The sequence below is a fragment of the Dermochelys coriacea genome, chromosome 1 (genome assembly GCF_009764565.3).
Source record: "Dermochelys coriacea isolate rDerCor1 chromosome 1, rDerCor1.pri.v4, whole genome shotgun sequence".
NCBI lineage: Eukaryota > Metazoa > Chordata > Testudines > Dermochelyidae > Dermochelys > Dermochelys coriacea.
The window spans coordinates 259,104,899-259,125,201 of NC_050068.2; the positions used below are offsets into that span (position 1 = coordinate 259,104,899).

At 44.0% G+C, this 20,303-nt stretch overlaps 1 protein-coding gene across 13 annotated transcripts in view; it reads right to left on the minus strand.

Annotated features, from left to right (window-relative positions):
• Window positions 1-20,303, minus strand: part of DMC1 (DNA meiotic recombinase 1) — a 39,021-nt gene that overhangs the window by 18,212 nt on the left and 506 nt on the right. For 4 of the 13 annotated variants that reach the window (XM_043501641.1, XM_043501631.1, XM_043501614.1 and 1 more), the window contains exons 2-9: window positions 17,922-18,012; window positions 17,306-17,350; window positions 16,075-16,221; window positions 15,688-15,770; window positions 12,675-12,727; window positions 9,281-9,322; window positions 7,518-7,590; window positions 6,715-6,806 (exon numbers count right to left, since the gene is read on the minus strand). In XM_043501641.1, the coding sequence (XP_043357576.1) occupies window positions 6,715-6,806; window positions 7,518-7,590; window positions 9,281-9,322; window positions 12,675-12,727; window positions 15,688-15,770; window positions 16,075-16,221; window positions 17,306-17,350; window positions 17,922-17,978 (592 nt within the window). In that variant the 5' untranslated portion in view covers window positions 17,979-18,012. Of the gene's footprint in view, window positions 1-1,222; window positions 2,581-4,396; window positions 6,807-7,517; window positions 7,591-9,280; window positions 9,323-12,674; window positions 12,728-15,687; window positions 15,771-16,074; window positions 16,222-17,305; window positions 17,351-17,921; window positions 18,013-18,797; window positions 18,948-19,657; window positions 19,718-20,093; window positions 20,274-20,303 lie in introns of those variants that run through there. The other 9 variants (XM_043501655.1, XM_043501645.1, XM_043501621.1 and 6 more) reach the window with 8 other exon arrangements.

The following is a 20,303-nucleotide window of genomic DNA, read 5'->3' on the forward strand; positions in this document are numbered from 1 at the left end:
GGAATCTGTTTTCCCCCCTAGCCAGGAACTATTCTTAACGCTGGAGCCAATAGCCTCCCCTCACTCCCAAGGCGGGCTCCCTGACCATGACCCTGGAGAAGGCATTTCTGGTGAGTGAGAAGTTGATCGGAGCCATGCGATGGGGGGTGAGGGGAAACCCAGCCATGCTGGGCTGTTTGCGTTTAGTTTAAAGGGCTCATCCCTGCTCAGAGCCTCATTGAAGGCACGCAGTGGGGGTGTGTGTGTGGGGAGAGTGTTGTGTGAAGCGATCATCCCAGAGAGCCTGCAGGCCCTCCTTTTATATGGCAAACCCACCAGGCATTGCTTGCTATGGGAAAGGGGGACCGGCAGTTCAAAAGTATTGAAATGAATGTGGAAGAAGCGGAACCCCGCGTGCCTGTAGGGCTTACAATGGCTGCCTGCAAGCTGAATTCTGTTGCCTGGCTGCATGTGATGGCTTACTCACACGAAAGTGGCAGGCACTTCAGTATAAGAGGCAAAATGAGACCTTCTACAGAAAGAACATGTACTGTGTACTATGAATTGCCTGTTTCACTGAGAAAGAGTGTCCCCTTTGTTCTCTAAAATGCATCTTTTAAAATACTACCCTCCCTTTTTCTCCTCCCGCAGCAGGTGCAAATGTTTCAACGCGGCCCCTATCTACTCCATCCCAGAGGCTCGTCCAGATTAGAAGGCAGAAAAAATGAACTCGGGACGACATGTTTGCTGAGCTCATGCAGTCCTCCCACACTGATAGGGCCCAGCTGAATGCCTGGAGGCAAACAATTGTGGAGTCGCGTAAAGCGTTACATGAATATGAAGAGAGGAGGGATGTGCACGATGAGAGCGGGCAGGATGCTATGGTCAAGCTCATGGGGGAGCAAACTGACATGCTTCACTGTATGGTGGATCTAATGCGGGAAAGGCAGCAAGACCACAGACTGCCGCTGCAGCCCCTGTATAACCGCCCTCCCCCTCCCCAAGTTCCATAGCCTCCTCACCCAGACGCCCAAGAACACGGCGGGGGGAGGAGGCTATGGGGACCCATACAGTCAACCCTAGAGGATTGCACAAGCAGCAGAAAGCTGGCATATCCTAAATTTTTATTTGGTTTATGGACTTGTCCTTCTCTCCTCCTCCACCCCCATAACCCAATACCCCCTCTCCCCCGTCTAGCTTCTGATTTCTCTCAATATTTTGTACAACAAATAACAAAGAACAGTTTTTAAACAATTGTGACTTTATTTCCTTTCATTTATATAGGGGGCGGGTAACTTTAAGATAAACAAACACAACTATCACACTGTATCCTGGCCAGTCATGAAACTGGCTTTCAAAGCTTCTCTGATGTGCAGTGTGCCCTGCTGCGCTCTTCTAATTGCCCTGGCTGTGCGAAACTGGCCACCAGGCGAGTTGCCTTAATCTCCCACCCCGCCATAAATGTCTCCCCTTTACTCTCACAGATATTGTGGAGCACACAGTAAGCAGCAATTACAATTGGAATATTGGTTGTGCTGAGAACTGAGTCAATAAACTGCGCCAGCGCGCTTTCAAACGTCCAAAAGCACATTCTACCACCATTCTGCACTTGCTCACCCTATAGTTGAACTGCTCCTTACTACTGTCCAGAGTGCCTGTGTACAGCTATGAGCAATGGCATTAAGGGGTAGGCTGGGTCCCCGGGGATAACTATAGGCATTTCAATATCCCCAATAATAATTTTCTGGTCTGGGAAGTAAGTTCCTTCCTGCAGCTGTTCAAACAGACCAGAGTTCCTGAAGATGCAAGCGTCATGCACCTTTCCCGGCCATCCCACCTTGATGTCGGTGAAATGTCCCTTGTGATTCACCAGTGCTTGCAGTACCATGGAAAAGTACCCCTTGCGGTTTACGTACTGGCCACCCCGGTGTTCTGGGGCCAAGATAGGGATATGCATTCCGTCTATTGCCCCGCCGCAGTTAGGGAACCCCAAGCGCATTAAAGCCATCCACAATGGTCTGCACATTTCCCAAAGTCACTATCCTTGATAGCAGCTGGTCAATGATTGTATTGGCTACTTGCAGCCCCACAGTAGATTTGCCCACTCCAAACTGATTCCCGACTGACCGGTAGCTGTCTAACGTTGCAAGCTTCCATGGGGCTATGGCCACTCGCTTCTCAGCTGTGAGGGCTGCTCTCATTTTGGTGTCTTTGCACTTCAGGGCAGGGGACAGCAAGTCACAAAGTTCCATGAAAGTGGCCCTACGCATACGAAAGTTTCTTAGCCACTTGGAATCATCCCATATTTGCAACACTTTGCGATCCCACCAGTCTGTGCTTGTTTCCTGGGCCCAGAATCGGCGTTCCACGGCATGAACCTGGCCCAACACCACCATGATCTCCCAATCACCACATGCCGTGCTTCTAGGAATGTCTGTGTCCATGTCCTCATCACTATCGTAATCGCGCTGTCATTACTTCCTTGCCTGGTTTTGCAGGTACTGCACATACTGCTGTATCATGCGCGAGGTATTTACAATGGTCAAAACTGCAGCGGAGATCTGATCGGGCTCCATAGCTATGGCGCCTGCACAGGTAATCCTGGAAAAAGGGCGCGAAACGTAGGAGAGCAGAGTTGGTGGTGAAAGCTGTGCTGCTTGGTTCACGGTAGCCGAAAAAAGGCAGTAAATGGTTGTCTTCTATAGCTTTCACAGAGGTGGGAGCCCAGGACAGACAACACGGAGAATCTCAGAAGCGCGGCAATAGCGGGAGAGCAGAGTTGGCGACAGAAGCTGTGCTGCTCAGTTCACGATGGCTGAGCAGAGTTGGCAGCGGACGTGTTCAATGAGGAAGAGAAAGAGTAGATATTAGTGATTTCATAGGAAGATGAGAGGAAATAAGAGGTGGATTCATAGTAGCAGGAGAGCAGCGGTGCAGTGTCTGCTGAAAGCAGTATGGTGTCAGTATGCCAAAAAGGCGCAAAATGATTGTCTGCCATAGCTTTCACGAAGGGAGGATTGACTTACGACACACATCCTGAAACACCCGCGAGAATGCTTTTGCCCCATCATGCACTGGGAGCTTAACCCAGAATTCCAATGGGTGGCGGGGACTGTGGGAACTATGGGATAGCTACCCACAGTGCACCGCTCCGACATTCGATGCTAGCCTTGGTAATGTGGACGAACTCTGCCGAATTCACATACTTTAGTGGGGACACAGAAGACCGAATGTATAAAATAGCTTCCAAAAATTCGAATAGAATAATTTCAAAATAATTTCATACTGTAGACATACCCTTAGATTCTGTTTTCTCTCTCCTGCAGACATGGTGAAAGTACAGAGAAAAACAGACAGAGTTCGGCAATGACTGTCTGAAGCATTAATTATTGCTAGTCTTTCTCAATATAAGCCTGTTAAAAGGCACTAAGAACTTTGCTCTCCCTAAGGCAAAGCTCTTTCCCTATAAAAATATGTGCTACAGGACATTTATAACTGAGTGGAAGCTGTAGTTTTGCCATGCAATGTTCACATCTACCTCATGTAAAGTGAGAATACTAACCAAACTTCTTTTTCTGCAACCAGTCTCTCAATAAACTGTTTCAGAGTAGCAGCCGTTTTAGTGAGTGGATGTGTCCTTACAGAGAGTAAAACTATTTCCCCATGTTTATTTCCCCCCCCCTACTGTTCCTCAAACATTCTTGTCAACTGCTGGAAATAGCCCATCTTGATTATCACTACAAAAGGTCCCCCTCCTTTGCAGGTAATAGCTCACTTTAACTGATCGCTCTCATTCTTGTGTGTATGATAACACCCTTTGTTTCATGGTTTCTGTATATATATATCTTCCTATTTTATTTTCCACTGCATGCATCCGGTGACGTGGGTTTTAGCCCACGAAAGCTTATGCTCAAATAAATTTGTTAGTCTCTAAGGTGCCATAAGTACTCCTGTTGAATTTCACACAATTGAATGTTTTCATTATTTGCATCCACTGGAGTAGGCAGTTTGGGTACAGGCTGAGGTTGCACCATACTGCCAGCAACCATGTTAAGCTGGTGAATAGGACTGGGAGGAGGGATTTTGCAATGAAGGACAGATGAAGGGAAGGAAAAATAGGTTAATAGTTTTGTGTCCTCCATGGCGTGGGCTTCAAATTGGTTGATGGTCAGGACATTAGCATGACACAGAGGCTGAATGCCCAGCTAGAGCAGCTGCCATTTTGAAGAAGTGTATGGGAGAGATGGTGGGGGGAGGGGAATGGGACAGGCAGCTTGAGCCGAAGGAGGCAGGGGGCTGGATAAACATCTGTCAAAAATGACTGCGGCCACGGGGCACCTGGAACAAAAGCTAGCACAACAGTATAGCATAACAAAATAATAAATAATAATAATAAATTTTAGATATAAATACTTACATGCTCTTGTTCCCTGGATCGGATCTACCTCTTCAGTACCATTTTGGGTTTCTGGCTGGGAATTGGCTCATTCCTGCATGGCAGGGATCAGGCTTGCTTTCTACCCAGCCATTGTCAGGGTCTTCAGTCCCGAAAAGCTCCTGGTTTTCTGGAGACAGTTCTTCACTGGCCTCCTTGTGTTCATCCTCCAATGACTCTTGGTGCTTGTCCTGGAGGGAGGTGGAGCAGCAAACTTCTTGGTTTCTGCAGTGGTATAATTGATCAAAATCCTGTCCAGCTCCTCATAAAAAGGACGACACCTTTCGATTGCTGGACCTTTTCCTAGCATCTTTGGTTTTAATGTACATTCTCCTGAGTTGTTTGTTCTTTATCCTGCACTGTTAGGTATCCCAGCTGTGGCCCTTCATGGAGATGTACTTAGCCATGTCTACAGAAAGATTTTTATTTTTGTGACTAGCCACAAGAGCTTCCTGCATCGATGTTTCTCTGCAGGGGGCGATGAGATCTAGAGTCTCTGCATAGCTCCAAGAGGCTGCTCAAGGCATACTATAAGACTTCTGGAATAATATCACAGCATGGCTGATATACTCAAATCCAGGAGTAAATGAGCAAATTCTGACCCCAAGCCAATTTTTATACAGGGATGGGGATGTCTGATCAACAGCAGAACAGTGGAGGGCTCTGTGACTCAGGAACCTCTTGGTGTCAACTGGCAGAGGGCTCAGGAGGTGCATGGGGTTTTGCAAGTATCCCCTCTGTCAGATATATTCATAATACTACACCAAAGGGTAGCATGCAAAGTCAATACCAAGAGCCACCATAATCACTGGTCATCATCATTACTGCACAATGTATGTATGGATAATATTTAAGAAATTATGCATCTATATTGAAAGTTACATTCTTAAGGTACTAGAGAGTTAAGGTCAGTCACCAAGATGTGACATGCTCAGACGTAGTCCTTTGAGGCAGGAAGTAACAGATGCTTATCTTGCTGTCTGGTCATATGTGCACTGTGTATTGTCTGCATCACAATGGAGGTCTATTTGCATACTGAGCCAGGTGCCAATTGAAAGGGTGTGAAATCTACAAGAAGAACCAAAACAGCAGGGGGTGTCCTGAATATGAATGAAGACAAAGGAGAGAACTTTTATATCCTAGGAGGCAATGGAACACAATGGGCCAACTCGGAGACAAGCTGACAAGCATGTCTGTCTCATGAAAGGAAGTTCACAGCCAAGCCTGGCTGTAAAACACTGCAAGGACATTGGGTGAGCATTATGCTTAAGACATCAGAGTATCTAGGTAATTAAATCTAGGTTCTAGAATGAATATTAAGATTTCATTTTATATGTACCCATTTGTTTTCAGAACTTCTACATGCTATTATTTGAATCTCTATGCTTTGTTAAATAAACTTATACTTAAGAACATAAGAACAGCCATACTGTTTTCAGTATCTTAATGCTGTTTGTTAAGCAAAGAAGTGACCTAAGGTGAAATTGGTAAACTGGGGTTTAGTGATTTTTAGGAAGCAGGTGATCTGTGAATACTGCAAGTGTCCACTGGACCAGGGACTGGACACTCCAGGGAGACACTCGGAAGAGTTGAGGGTTGGAGTTTGCCTATTGTTAACCAGTAGAGAGACAGCAGGGTATGCAAGTGCTTGTGTTGCCCCGGCCAGTGGAGTTGGGGAGCTGACTCCCTGCAGACACAGACAAGGTTTCGTCATGCTAAGGACAGGTGGTAGTGAGATTCCTCACCACCCTGGGTATCCCCAGAAAGCATCACAGCCGCACAGGTAAACAGACAGGTCAACAGTCGCCCACAAAACAGTGTGGGATAGTAGCTGGAGGACTGCCAAAGTAGCATGCAGCAGCATTGCTTGCATATGGCCAATAAATTGAACTAACTCAACTGCATCAAACTTAGTTCACTTTGAAAGAGGACTCCAGAGTCTGAGATAAACACAGAGTTAATGTGCTATAATAAATTACGCTATGTGTATGCAAGCATTTTGAAAATGGATTAACTCTATTTAGTCTGGTTTAAATCCTGGTGTTAGACAAGCCTTTAGTATTTCTGGAATTTGCTAAATAGTTTACAGAATGTAACTAAGTAGGACCACTTATCCTGAGCAAATCTAAGGCAGCAGAGGACCACAACAGAAAACTGAAGCAGGCTTGTGATTCCCCACATGCAGAAAAATGTTAGTGATCCCCACGGAAAGGTCTTAGCCAATAACTTGAGAACTGCTGGAACAGTAGTTTTAGAGGTGTGGGGAAAGGGTGTTGTGCCCATTCCAATGATGATCTTACTGGTATATGCACGTGCATACAGCACATTGTCAAGCACTGCATCATGGTCTACGTTGAAGCGATCAGCGATGTCACGAAGACGATCTGGACGGCTGGAATGTGTAGCATTTAAGGATTCTCTTTATATACATCATGCAATTATGAAAATCCATAAAACTCAAGTCCAAATCCAGAGCTCCCAGACAAGGCCTTGGCCTCTCTGTTGATATTGCCAACAAGAGGAGCAATTAATGCTTATGGTGATGTGTTTTGTTTTGTTTTTGTGATACAGACTAACTAGACAGAAAGCAAACTCTTTACATAGTCCATCAAAAAGCTGTGAGATAGTAACAAACAGTGGAATCACTTTTGAAGTAGTAATCTGGATATGAAAAGCTTCTATCACCTAGATATTAAAAAGATGAGCACATTAGAACTACACAAATAGAAATATAAAATAAGTTCTGTATCTTAACCCCACCCCTATCCCCCATTTGGATTGGATTATAACAAATGACCTAGAGATAAAAAGCACCTGGTCCAAACTCCAATACCTAAATCATTTTGGCCTCTTACTTTAGTAATTTATAATAAGAATAAACTGTTGTGGACAGCACTGACTTTGTTTTTCTTCATGATGCCATGGGCCAGATTTGATAGACAGTTCCTTACTTTTATCCATGAATGGAGTCATTTAGAGCATCTCATCTGCTTTCTGCAATAAAATGCACTCCATCAGAAGATTATGAGGATGCTGTACTCATTACAAGATGCATCAGCATCCCTTTCTATCATACCTACAACTTGTTAAGTAAAAAAGATACAAAGTGTTTTCAGTATCAATGAAGATAATTTTTCCTCCTGTGTAGCGATCTGCTCCTGGAAGCTGAGCTGTCACTAAAATGCATCATAAAGAGAGGATCAATATGGGCAGAGGGGAAAAAGCCTCTTCCACCCCTCCAACTCTCTCTGCTACTACTTTTAACAAATGACAGATCCACCACTTTGTAAACAACACACAAATGATCCAGTACTAATAACCAGAGTTGCCTTTTTAGCAAGGCTGACTTGCCTCCACAGCTAGCTTAAGAAGGAACCAAAGTAAATTTTCTCTGTGGGATGTCAAGTCAAACTTAATCAAACTTTATGTTACTGAGCACCAACACTTACTTTGCATCTAAATTTGCATAATTTTATTAAAAATAAATATTTAATGAAAACAACTAGTAATAGTTAATGTAGAAAAACATCTTGGCCTTCTTGCTAAGATCAATGGTAATGATCTAATAGGACCTTTCCATCTTTTAACTACTACGCTTTTACCACCCTTTATTTGGATATATATCTTTCTTGGTAGATAAATAGATGCCGACTGTTGTTTGAATTTATCAGCAATGAACAAATTCAAATGATCAGTTTTGTCCTCATCCTACATGCAAAAAATGATTATTCTGTACCAAATGTGGCCCTCAGGCTGTAACTTGGACATCCTTGCACTATATGAAAAAAAGCCCATTTTTCAAGGAAGGGCCTCAATACCTGTCATAAAGGGAGATCAGACTGAGAAATTGTTGGTTCTCCACAATTTTTAGTAACTAAATTCCAATATTATTAACAACTACAATATTTATTATTATGTATCTGTACTGTGGTAGCATCAAGAGTCCTATTATATTTTACACTGTACAAACATATTACAAAGAGATGGTCCTTAACCAAGATTTTACAATATAAATTTAAGATAGGAGACAATAGGTGGATATGAAGAGACAGACTGGGGAGAGCACAAGTTAACAGCAAGACAGTTAAAACAATATAATAAGCAGCAGTCCCAGTGGTTGCAGCACATCAGCTGCCTAACCATTTTGTAGGCATTGTGGCAAAGGTGGATTTTAAGGAGAGATTAAAAGGAGGATAATGTAGTGGTCTCACCAATTATTACCGTGAGCTCTTTCCAAGCATAAGGGGAAGCATGAGAGAATGCATGATGGTGCTTATCCAAAAATTGTACAAATGGGCAATCGCGGGTGGCACTGTTGGCAGAGTGAAGGTGGGAGTCTACATTTCTACAGAGTATAAAGATGAGAGGTAGGGCAAGGATAAGCTATAAAGAGCCTTTATAGGAGAAGGAAAAAGTGGTCAAAGCAACACACTGCGAAGAATATTTTTGCCACAGCATTTTGAATGGATTCAAAGAGGATGTAAACACTATCAATAATGTTCTGAAGTATAGAATAATGGCAAAGGAACAGATGTAAACAAAGAAACTTACAATTCATATATATCTGAATTAATAGAAATAATACTCACTGAAGTCTTTACTTCACAACATTTCTAAAGGTAACAGAAGATGGCATATTTCCACTTCTCTAAGACAAGGTATTTCCTTCTCATGTATCTAAGAAAGGAGCTCATCTTTAGGTACGTGTACCCAAGCTACATGCAGGCAGGTCTTAGCTCCTAAATGCTGTTTAGTAAGTTGGTAGCGTGTTTCTTTTAGAGAGCAAAGACTGATATTGCCATAGAACTCCTTGATGAATGAGATTACAGAGGGATATAACTGTCAATATTAAGACTGTATACCTACCACAAAGGGTGTGGGCAAGCTGGGTTTTGCCTGTTCGGAATTCTATTAAAGAGAAAAAACAAGGGGAAAAGTTTTTACAGTTTATCAAATACATGAGTTGTTGCAATAAGAATACACTCTCATTTATAAAACCTCAATCACCTGTATTGCTTTCTGTTTTTCAGTCCCCACTCATAAATCATATGAAGTACAGTGCAAATTGTACTCATGAACAGCAGGGCTTAGAAGTGCTGCACTGTGAGAGGTATCATGCTTGACAATTTCAGAGTGGTAGCTGCGTTAGTCTGTATCAGCAAAAAGAACGAGGAGTACTAGTGGCACCTTAGAGATTAACAAATTTATTTGAGCACAAGCTTTTGTGGGCTAAAGCCCAATTCAATGGATGCATGCAGTGAAAAATACAGTAGGAAGATATATATATACACGCACAGAGAACATGGAACAATGGGTGTTGCCATACACACTATAACAAGAGTGATCAATTAAGGTGAGCTATTATCAGCAGGAGAAAAAAACCTTTGTAGTGATAATCAGGATGGCCCATTTCCAACAGTTGATAAGAAGATGTGAGTAACAGTGCGGGGTGGGGGGGAATAAGCATGAGGAAATAGTTTTACTTTGTGTAATGACCCATCCACTCCCAGTCTTTTATTCAAGCCTAATTTAATCGTGTCCAGTTTGCAAATTAATTCCAATTCAGCAGTCTCTCGTTGGAGTCTGTTTTTTGAAGTTTTTTTGTTGTAATATTGCAACTTTTAGGTCTGTAATCAAGTGACCAGGGAGACTGAAGTGTTCTCCAACTGGTTTTTGAATGTTATAATTCTTGATGTCTGATTTGTGTCCACTTATTTTTTTATGTAGAGACTGTCTGGTTTGAAGAGAGCTGTAACTCACGAAAGCTTATGCTCAAATAAATTTGTTAGTCTCTAAGGTGCCAAAAGTACTCCTCCTCTACTTCCATAAAGGAGCTTAATGTTTTCTTACAGCTATCTTAAATGAGGAGCAATGGTTATACCCAGCCCATAATAATATCAACTCCAAGACACTGTTGGAAAAATGTTAGATGTTGCTGAGGGTGTTGGGTTAACTCCACTGACCAGGCTTAACTTTATTTTCAGTCAAATGGGTTCCAATGTCAGAAGCCATGTGAGCAATCCCAGAACCCATTATAGCCACCGCTTTGCTCTCCAAAGCTGTTTGAGAATTGCACCATTGTAATTTACACCATATGATCACTATGGTGCAGTGTGTCTACAATAGGCATCTTGTTCTGGTTGTCCACAATATATGTTGTCCACAAAGAACACTCACTGCAAGTACTGCAGAGTCTATGGATTGTTGCATCTAGCCTACTGTCCCTGGCACAGCTCCCTGGAATAAGTGAATAATGTCCATAGAATTAAAAAAAAAAGAGAGAGAAAAACATTTTACATGTTTTATAAATTTGTATTTTGTATTATCTTGTTGGTTGTCCACTGTTATTCTGGGGGCAGGGATCTCAGGAGAGGTGCCTGGTAATACCTGAAACCATCCAAATACTGCCTCATTTACTTTTGGCCAGTCCTGAAAAGAGAAGACATGTGGGGGGAATTGTGGGTCCACGTAGAGCCATAACTGCTGTTGTGCCATACAGAGCCATCTTGACAGGTGCCAAAGGCACTGCCATGAGCTGTCAAAGTTATTAGTAAAGGATACACTGGAGCATTCTGTGACTGTACTGAGAGACTAATTGCATTGGTGCAATGGCTACACCAGTGCTTGCTGTTCCACTGGCATTGCACCAGTGAAAACTGACAACGCGGATGGGAAATAGCCTTGCTCAGAGTTAGTACAATAATACTAACAATCCAAATGGTGATGTGATTGCCATTCCCACTTATGTGTAGGATCCAGCAAACCTAGCACACATCAAGACATCTTAATGGAGACAAGAATGATGACTGTGAGACCGTTTCTCAAAGAAACAGATAAACACTGCAATAATCATGACAATCAACCTACAAAGAATTCCATTTACTGCACAGGTATTTTGCACTCAAATGGAAATATTAGCATCGATTTTAAATGGATACTATCAATTAAAAAAACATACTTCTGTCTAAAATATTTTAACTTACTATTTTTACAAGTAATACCTAAGTTTGCAGTAGGTAAAAGGTTTAAAAAAATATTTTTTTCAGTTTGCTTACTTCGTACACTTGACAGCACTTTGTCTATAGTTATTTTCCCTACTTCCCTTATACACTCAGATAGTTATTTTCCACTATGAGTTGTGTGGGTCTTCCACATAACAGATGAGAACAGAAAATCAAATTTTAAAAATGTTATTTTAAATCCATAAAAATTGGTCAAGAGACTCAAGGGTGGGGGTAACACCTGAAACAACTTTTATCTCATTTTTATCTAGATTTCAAGTTGGTGGTATTACTTTGAAGACCAGGAGATAATATTTGAAGACAACATGTCTAGAAAATCTTTCATCAAACTGTTCAAGCCTCAAGGACACTTTTTAAAAGGGGAGTGTGCTCTATTTGATAAACTATAGTTATTGCTGCTGAAGTCTTTTGATCTTGCTGATTGACTTTTGCTGTAATAATAGCTTACTATCTAAATCTGATATGAAGGGCATTGCATTATTTGTTCATATCTCATTGTTTGAATTCTGTACGGTGCTGCCAAAATGACATCTGCAACATCCGGGGATCTGCATACTTTATATTGCTTTACACTGTGACTTTTGCCTGTAGTAAAGCTAATGAATGAGAGAAGCTGGGTGCAAATATTTACACATCTCTTGAATTACAATAGTCTATTTTGGGCTGAACTTTAAGTTTTGATTCTTTGTGGAGAAGAGTATGTATCAGCAGGAAATCTCACATCAAGGTTTCATTACTGGGAAGAAATGGGGAAGCAAAATGGGGAAATGTTTCCTGAGCAACACTGTTCAACAACATACTTAATGCATCCGATGAAGTGAGCTGTAGCTCACGAAAGCTTATGCTCTAATAAATTTGTTAGTCTCTAAGGTGCCACAAGTACTCCTTTTCTTTTTGCGAATACAGACTAACACGGCTGCTACTATGAAAACTGTTCATAATGGTATATCATACTGAACCAGCATGCCTCCAAATGTGAGTGTTACCCAGCTCAACTCTCATCTGCAGCAACTGAAGAAGAACAATGGCAAAACACTGACAAAGATGAGATTATTTCTGCTTACATCAACCCTGGAAAGGGACCATCCATTACAGTTGAGCCTCAACCTCCATCTTTTCATATCCAGTGCGATGAGAGTTTTATAGAAATAACGTAGCTTGCTTTAAAACCTAAACATCTGCTGCAGCTCTCTACTGGTAATCCACTCAATAAAATCCATTTAATATGGTTCACTCACCTCCAAAGGCCTCTGTGATTGCCATGCTTTCAATCCCACCACCCAATAGTTTACTGGAGGGAGAGAAAGAGTTAAGCATATTGAAATGCCCACAGTCACAAGAGTAATGTCAAAAGGGGAATCTTTGCCACTTTAAGAAAATCTCTTCTCATCCAAAAGGCCCTGCACTTAACTCATGATGTGATAGGGTGCAGGGGCACCAGAAGATCCCTGGTATACAGAGTGCTAATTCTGTCTCAGCTTCCCCTTCCCATTCTACAGGTGCTTGAGTGGCCATTTGGGAGATAGAAGAGAGAAAATATTTTTTGAGAAGATAAGGCTCCACCAACAAGTGGTCATGGGATTGCTATAACCCTAATCTATTAATTTACCCACATTTTCAATTTATTTTCTGCTTATGTTTAGTCATTTTTTACTTGTTTTTGCACACACTACCCAGCAAGAAAAAAAATCCAGAAAGTACCTTTAAGGCACAAGTCACTGTTAAGAACAGTGTGGAGCTGCACCAGCCCAGAAAGAACTCCTTTAGACCAGGGGTTCTCACAACAAATTTTTTGGTGGCCTCAGTGTACGGCCACCAACTCTTGCTGATGACAAACTGACAAACCCGTCTCTCTGTCCCTGCCTCCTGCGGCCCTGCAGCGAGAACCCACCCCAGGGAAGGTGGGTCAGGAACTCACCAGCCACCTGCGGAGCCCCAGGCTCCCCATGCCCTGGCTGGTTGGGAATGGGGGAGCTGCTCAGGGGAGAATCCCAGTGACTGAATACCACAGCCACCTCCACTAACAAGAGCCACCTCTGGCACCACACACACCAGCCCCATGTATCTCCAGAAGCGCTGCCTGGAACCCCCAAGAAGGCTCCGTGGTGCAGGGCGCCAATCCCTGCTGGTGGTACCAATGCAAACACTAAGACAGTGCATCTCGCTGCCCTTGGTAACAGCTATTCAGGTGCAACAGCTAGGCACTGCAGGAGGGGCCACTGCTTTTCCCTCCATCCCAATCTCCGCCCATGCTTTGAAGGTTGTCGTGGCCGCAAAAAAATCCGCTGGTGGCCACATTTGAGAAATGCTGTTTTAGACACAATGCTTCTTAAAGCTCCCAGGCAGGTTTGGGAATGCACTTGTTACACTCAGTACTGGGTTTACAATGGCGCCAGTGGCTCCATGGAGCTGGGCCCATACTCAGATGGGGCCCCTGACTATTCTGCTTGCACTGTGCCCTGAGATCCTGCTTGTTCCCTCCGCCCACCACTTGTTCCTATAGGCTTGCCTGCCGGTTGACTGAGGGTTCCTCTCCATTGGCTGGTCTCGCCCCCCTGCTCCTCTCTGCCCCCGGCTGGATCCCAGTGTATCCCGGCTCCTGGCAGTCTCTGCTTCCTACCACTTGTGGGGCCTCACCCATCTCCCTGGAGCTGAGCCACCTGAGACTGGTGCAGAAGCTTGGCCAGTCTCAGCCAGGTCAGGGGGACGGGGCAGTGTGGGGGACTTGGCTGGGCCCCTCCAGACAAGGCATCTTGAGGGAGCGTGGCTGGGGTAGGCCCTGGTCTGGCTGATCAAGCCACTCCTGAAGGGATGGAGCAATTCCCGGCCCTGGAACCAGCCCTAGCTGCTCAGCCAGCTCAGCCTGGCAGACATAGTCGCCTCCCAGCAGGGCCGGTGAGTGCAGCCAGGAGACAGGGCTTGGGGGAGTGGGTCTCTGGGAGGTCAGGAGGGGCGGGTATTGGCTGTGAGGGGGCAGGGAAGATCTGTGTGTGTTGGGGCACTAGGGAGTGTGGGTTCTGTGGGGGATTCTGGGCAGTTGTGGTGGGGCTGTGGGCAGGGGGGCACTGGGCATGGTGCATTTGTGTTGGGGGGATCTGAGGGAGGCGATGGCATAGTAGGTCCAGGGAGGCTCTGGGCATAGGGAGTCGGAGGGTGTTGGGCAGGGGGCGCTGTGTGGTGTGGCATGGGCCCGCCCAAGAGGGGAAGGTGTTCGCTGGCAGAACAGGGCCGGGCAGGCCACTATGCGTCTGGCAACTGCCGGTTAGTAAATAGTGCCTTCGTACTGGGCTGGGTGGAGAGAGGCTGCCCCTGCCATGCCATGTTCCACTGACCCTGGCTGGCCCCTCTGTCTGTGGACTGACCTCCCCATGCCATGCTCCATTTCCTCCATGGGGGCCCACCAATATGTTTGGTGCTGGGCCCACTAAAGATTAATCAGGCCCTGGTTACACTCCCCCTTAGAAAGGTGTCAGGAGTGCTGCCGTGCACAGTCAGCTATTCTATTGTCTGGTATGAGACAATGTGTAAAGACACCCACCTCCTCTTTGTCCCCTGTAGGATGGTTAACAAACTGGGGGTGCTTGAAGAAGCAGTCATTGCAGTTAAGATAGTATCTGGATTGTAACTGTGCCTTACACCTCTGCAGAACACAAAAAGGAGGGAAGCCTCCTTGTGCATGTGCATGCAAGAACCAAACAGTCTGCTCCTACATTTTGAAGAAGAGTCCTTTCTGATTCAGACGGGGGTTTTGCTGCTGAACCATTCCACCATATTGCACATATATTGTGTCACTTTTGGGAAAGCGGATGAATGTGGGGAATTTTTTTTTGGTTTTCCTGCATAATCCTCAAGCAAAATAAACAGGGTCAGCTAGTACTTTTATTTTTTGAAATTAGATTTGAGGTGCATGTTATTGACATGAAACTATCATGTGTATGAGCTTGATTAGCATACAAAAAGTTTGAGTCTACTCAGGCAAATTTAGGTCCTACAATTCACCAACATTACAGTTCCACAGGTGGTAGCAAGAGTGGAGACTGCAGAGTAAGCAGGAATCAGGCTTGTTATCAGTGCCACCCAACCCTACTCTGAGCAGGATTAAATGACTCACTTCCACTTGCTTTTTTGCAAGTGCACCCACTGTGTCCTAATTGAACATGTGTCTCTAATAGTTGTTTTGGAGTTGGAGAAAAAGAATATGATTACTTTTTGGGCAAAGCTCAGGCAGGGGTTAAGTAGAGATAAACTTACTCAAATTCCTGGCTTCCAGTGGTGATATGGAACACCATCTTCCGTTTCTCGCTGTACTCAAAGGCAGTCAAGAATCCTGGTTCCTAGGGGAACACCAAAGGAAATTATTCAGTTTGGTCTGATACTTAGGAAGAATGTGATATCCTCAGCCAAGATCCATTTCTCCTCATTGACCTCTCATCTGGCTGAACCTGTCAAGGGCCATCATACTTGTCAGTCTGGCTGCTACTGACTAAAAAGTAGTATCTCTGATTTCAGACTAATAAGTACAATCACTTGTAAGCATGATTGTTCTAATGCTTGCAGTGGAAAGTGCTGCTAAGTATCTTAGCAGGGGAGGGAGGGTGGGCTTCTAAGTTGAAAATGCTAGATATGTGATTTGCTTACAATTAGTTTGTTGGCTGCTTCTTTGATCTTGTCCACTTTGGCCTCTGAAAGCCCTTTCACGTTGCACAATGCTCGTCTCGTTGTCATCTGGATCCCTTTGACGGTACAGATTCCCACGGACTTCAGCTTTTTAATATCAGCCACATTCTGTGAAGAAAGTTCACATTCTGTGATCACTAGCTCATGAAATGCTATGACTGGAAAGTAAAAGAAAGCTTTTGTAGCCTTTTATATTGTACATTCACATGTATGTTTATTTTCACTAAGAAAGAAATAGATATAACTGCTTTGTTGTTTCTGAATGTTCTAAATATGTCCAGGGAAGAATACACTTGCTTGTTGTCAAATGTTACATTTGCCTGGTTGGGAATGCATTCGCTGTGTTTCTGAATAATGGTTGTGCCATGACTTCAATGGAAATGTAATGGAACAGAAGCAATGCAGTGGGTTACTTAGATAAAATAGTAGCAGAAGGTTTAATGGACACTGCTTCAAACTGTCACCTCCAGACAAGTCCCTTCTTTGGGTAAAAACTTGAATGTGTCCCTCATTTATGCCCAGGAGCTGTGTGCAAATGACACTAGGAAGAATAATGAATAAATTAATTGCTTCTACTAAGAAGCTTCTGTCTTCTCCTTGGGTTTATCTTGTGCTTATTATGATGACAAGGATGGATGAAGAAAAGCCAGTCATGAAAAAGAAAAGTCATACATAAAGGGGTTTTAAAAGCACTCACTTAATATAAATCATTGAGTTATTTTTTCCAGTTTGAGAAGCCTACTGGTGGAGTTTACTGAAGAATTTTTAACTAGTAGGAAAACTGCTCCCCATTTCACCAGCATTCTGAGAACAGCATAACAAAGCCACTCACAGTATAATGTAGGGGTTAGAGAAGATGTTGGAGTAATTATAGATAGTTATTGGCTGGTGCAGAAACTAATCTATGGCCAGATTTTCAAAAAATGCTCACCATCCAACTGCTCTCACTTAGGTGCTAAAATAAGTGGCCATATTTTCAAGAGTTGCTGGGTGGTAAGCACTTTTGAAAATCTGGCCCTTAATATGTAAACTATCAAAGACAAAACTTGCCCAGTGTAGATGCAGCTAGGTTGACAGAAGAATTATTCTGTTGACGTCACTGCCGCCACTCACGGATAAGTGGTTTTTGGTAACATTCCTAAATAACATCCCATGCAGAACTGTCTAGATAATATCTATTACTTATACTTACAATTCCATGTTTCTGCAACAGGTCAATATCCTGAAACAAGGATTCCTAAATGAGGCAGGAGAAAGATAGAATCTTGGTCATTTTTTTGACCTGTATCTCCCTTTGTTACCCGTCTAATTTAACATATGTCAGTTTTAAATCCTTAGACCTGGATTGCTTTTCATAATAGTACATGTCCTACTACCTACCAATATAGGCACAACAAAGAAAGAAGCAAAAGGGCTTCAGCATTTCCTCTTGTCCTCATACTGTGTAACCATCCGGAGAAACACTGCCACCAATCATGCTGAGAAACTCCACTAATGAAGCAATATAATGATACTCTTCCTTCTGACCCTCTACTATAATGTTTTTCAACCTTTTCAGGTTGGAGACACCTAATTCAAAGTCAATTTTTTGTGATCTCCTTACATTTACTCTAAGAGTAAAAAATGTATTGATGATAACAATAAATCTACATAATTTATTTGGGTGTGTGTGTTTTGAGACGTTGACAAAGATCACTTGATCTTGAAGGATAAGGGTGTGCAGGGAGCAGGGAAGCAAGATTTTCTTTGCTTTAGATTGTAATCAAATGTACCACCCTGCAACATATTTTTTCACAATCCATAAATACCTCATCATCCTGGTACCCTACTTCTTCTTGCACTACTTGATCCTCCATGGCTTTCATTGTGAAAGAGCAGGCAATAAGGCGTCAGTCAGTACTAAAAAAGGCAAACACACACACCATCAGGGTGGAAATACATAAAGTAATTATAAAGTACTCTTAATAGGGGTTCAATGGCACAGTGGGATCTCAATGCGCCATCACATAAGAATCCAAATTCAGATTCTAAGCTTGGTCCTTCACTGCATGTGTCAGCAGGGGATGGATGTGTTGCAGAGGTGCTTAGCTCCCCAATAAAGGAGGGAGAATCTTGTTTTGCTCTCAGAAGACCCACTCTGCCCAAATTGGCTTAGGCAAGGTTTCCCTTTCTGGAGGGAGAACTGATGTGACAAAGAGCCTTCCTCACTAGAGAAAATGGAAATAAAGGAAGAAAAAAATTGGTGTAATTTCAGAGGAATTCTTTGGAAGTAAAAATAAAATGGAATGACTTATCTTACTTTCTAATGAAAAATATTCAAATAAGTTGTTTCTGAAACCTCTATATGGCACCACAATGTACTTCTTTCCTCGAGACAAATGGATGGAATCCCTGCCAGTTATGAAAATTTAGTCATCTGTATCAATTTTCTTTTAATATATTCATAACAAAAGGTGAAGTATTTCCTGAAGTAACATTAACAAACTCCTTGCCCGCAGATACTGACAGAAGAAAAATTAATATAAAAGGTAAAGGGCATGTTACAGTCCCCTCTCTGTACTTTTTAAAAATAAATCCTCCCTTCCCTGTCCTGCATTCCTCGCATTCAAAAGGGCAAGGGGACTGCTCCCCTTTGGTCAAATGGCAACTCAAAATTGGCAGAGTAGGCAGAGCCGAGGCTGTACCTTCCTATTGGCCAGCAATGGCTGTAGGGGGAACCATGCCACACCTTGTTAAGAGGTGTAGCAGTGTAGACACTCCCCTGTTCTCTGGGGAGCCTTCCAATGTTCCTACTATGGTAATGTGTCTCTGCCCCACAGCCAACTTGGAGTTATATCTAAAATCTTATACAGACCAACTCCAAAAATCAGGCACAAATGCACCCAGAGAATGAATTTATCTTGAAGTATATTTTTTGTCTTTACATGTGTGTGACATGCATTATTGTTTGTCTGGTGCACTGAGATAAGGAGGGTTCCAAGCACACGGGACAACATGGAACAGGGTGTGGAGACGGGAGATAAAGGGTTGAGACAGAACATGGGGCTGTGCATGGGGTTGGGGGAGCCTTGAGAAGGAAAAAGCGTGAATCCTTCCCTATTACTCCAACCTTAACCAGAGTTACTGCCCCGCTATTTTTATTTCTACGCCTCCCAAGATACATGTTAAAGAAATGAAGGGGCAAATCCTACTTGTCTTCTCAGGGTATGTCTACACATTACAGCAGCTGTGCCACTACAGTGCTGAAATGTAGCTGCTTCCTAACCAATGGAATGGGTTTCTCCATTGCTGTACTTAATCCACTTCTCCCACAGGCCATAGCTGGGTTGAAAGAAGAATAGCTGGGGTTAGGTCGATCTAACTACAACACGAATCTGGGCTTGATTGCAGATGTAGAGCACTAGGAGTTAAACCAGCCTTCGGAGACCTCAGCAGGGAAAACGCTGCCATGTGTTTACACTGTCAGCTGCAAGCGCACTGGCGGGGCCACATCAGCAGCTCTTGCAATGCCACAAAGAGCAATGCATTGTGGTAGCACTTTTGCCTGCAGCTGATTTCAAAACAATGAGAAGAGTGGCCACTTGACTTCAGGGGATTATGGGACGTTTCTGGAGACCAATCACAGCACAGTAATGCAACACCCCGTCCACACAGATGCGGGGGGGGGGGGGCTAGCAAGCTTTATGCTTCTCAGGGAGGTGGATTACCAGGAGCGCTCCAGCTGCAGAGTCCAGGCCCTCTACCTGCCTTGCCAGGCTGGACACCTCAGGAGTTGGGGGGCTGCTTTCATGCGCTCTAACTTGCAAGTGTAGCCAAGCCCTCTGGCTACGCAGCGCTGAGCGCCCTAGCTAGGCCGCTCTAATGTCCAGTTAGCCCGGGACTCCGCCGGGCAGAGGCCACAGTAGCGCTATTTGTCCGTGCGGGGCAAAGAGGCTCTGGCCAGGGGCAGCGAGAGACGGCTGGATGCGAGGCCCACGGACCTGGCCGCTCTCAGCCCCGCAGCAGCAGGCGGGACGCATCCCCCGCTCACCCCCCGCCGCCTGAGAGCAGCTGTCCCGCCCCGCCCCGCCCCGCCCGTTATTCGCCGTTTGCGGCAGAGGGGCCGGGGACAAGCTCGAGTCGCCTCCCCCTTCCCGCCTCAAAACTCCCGCTAAAAGGGGCTGGCACTGAACCCAAGAGGAGGCAGCGGT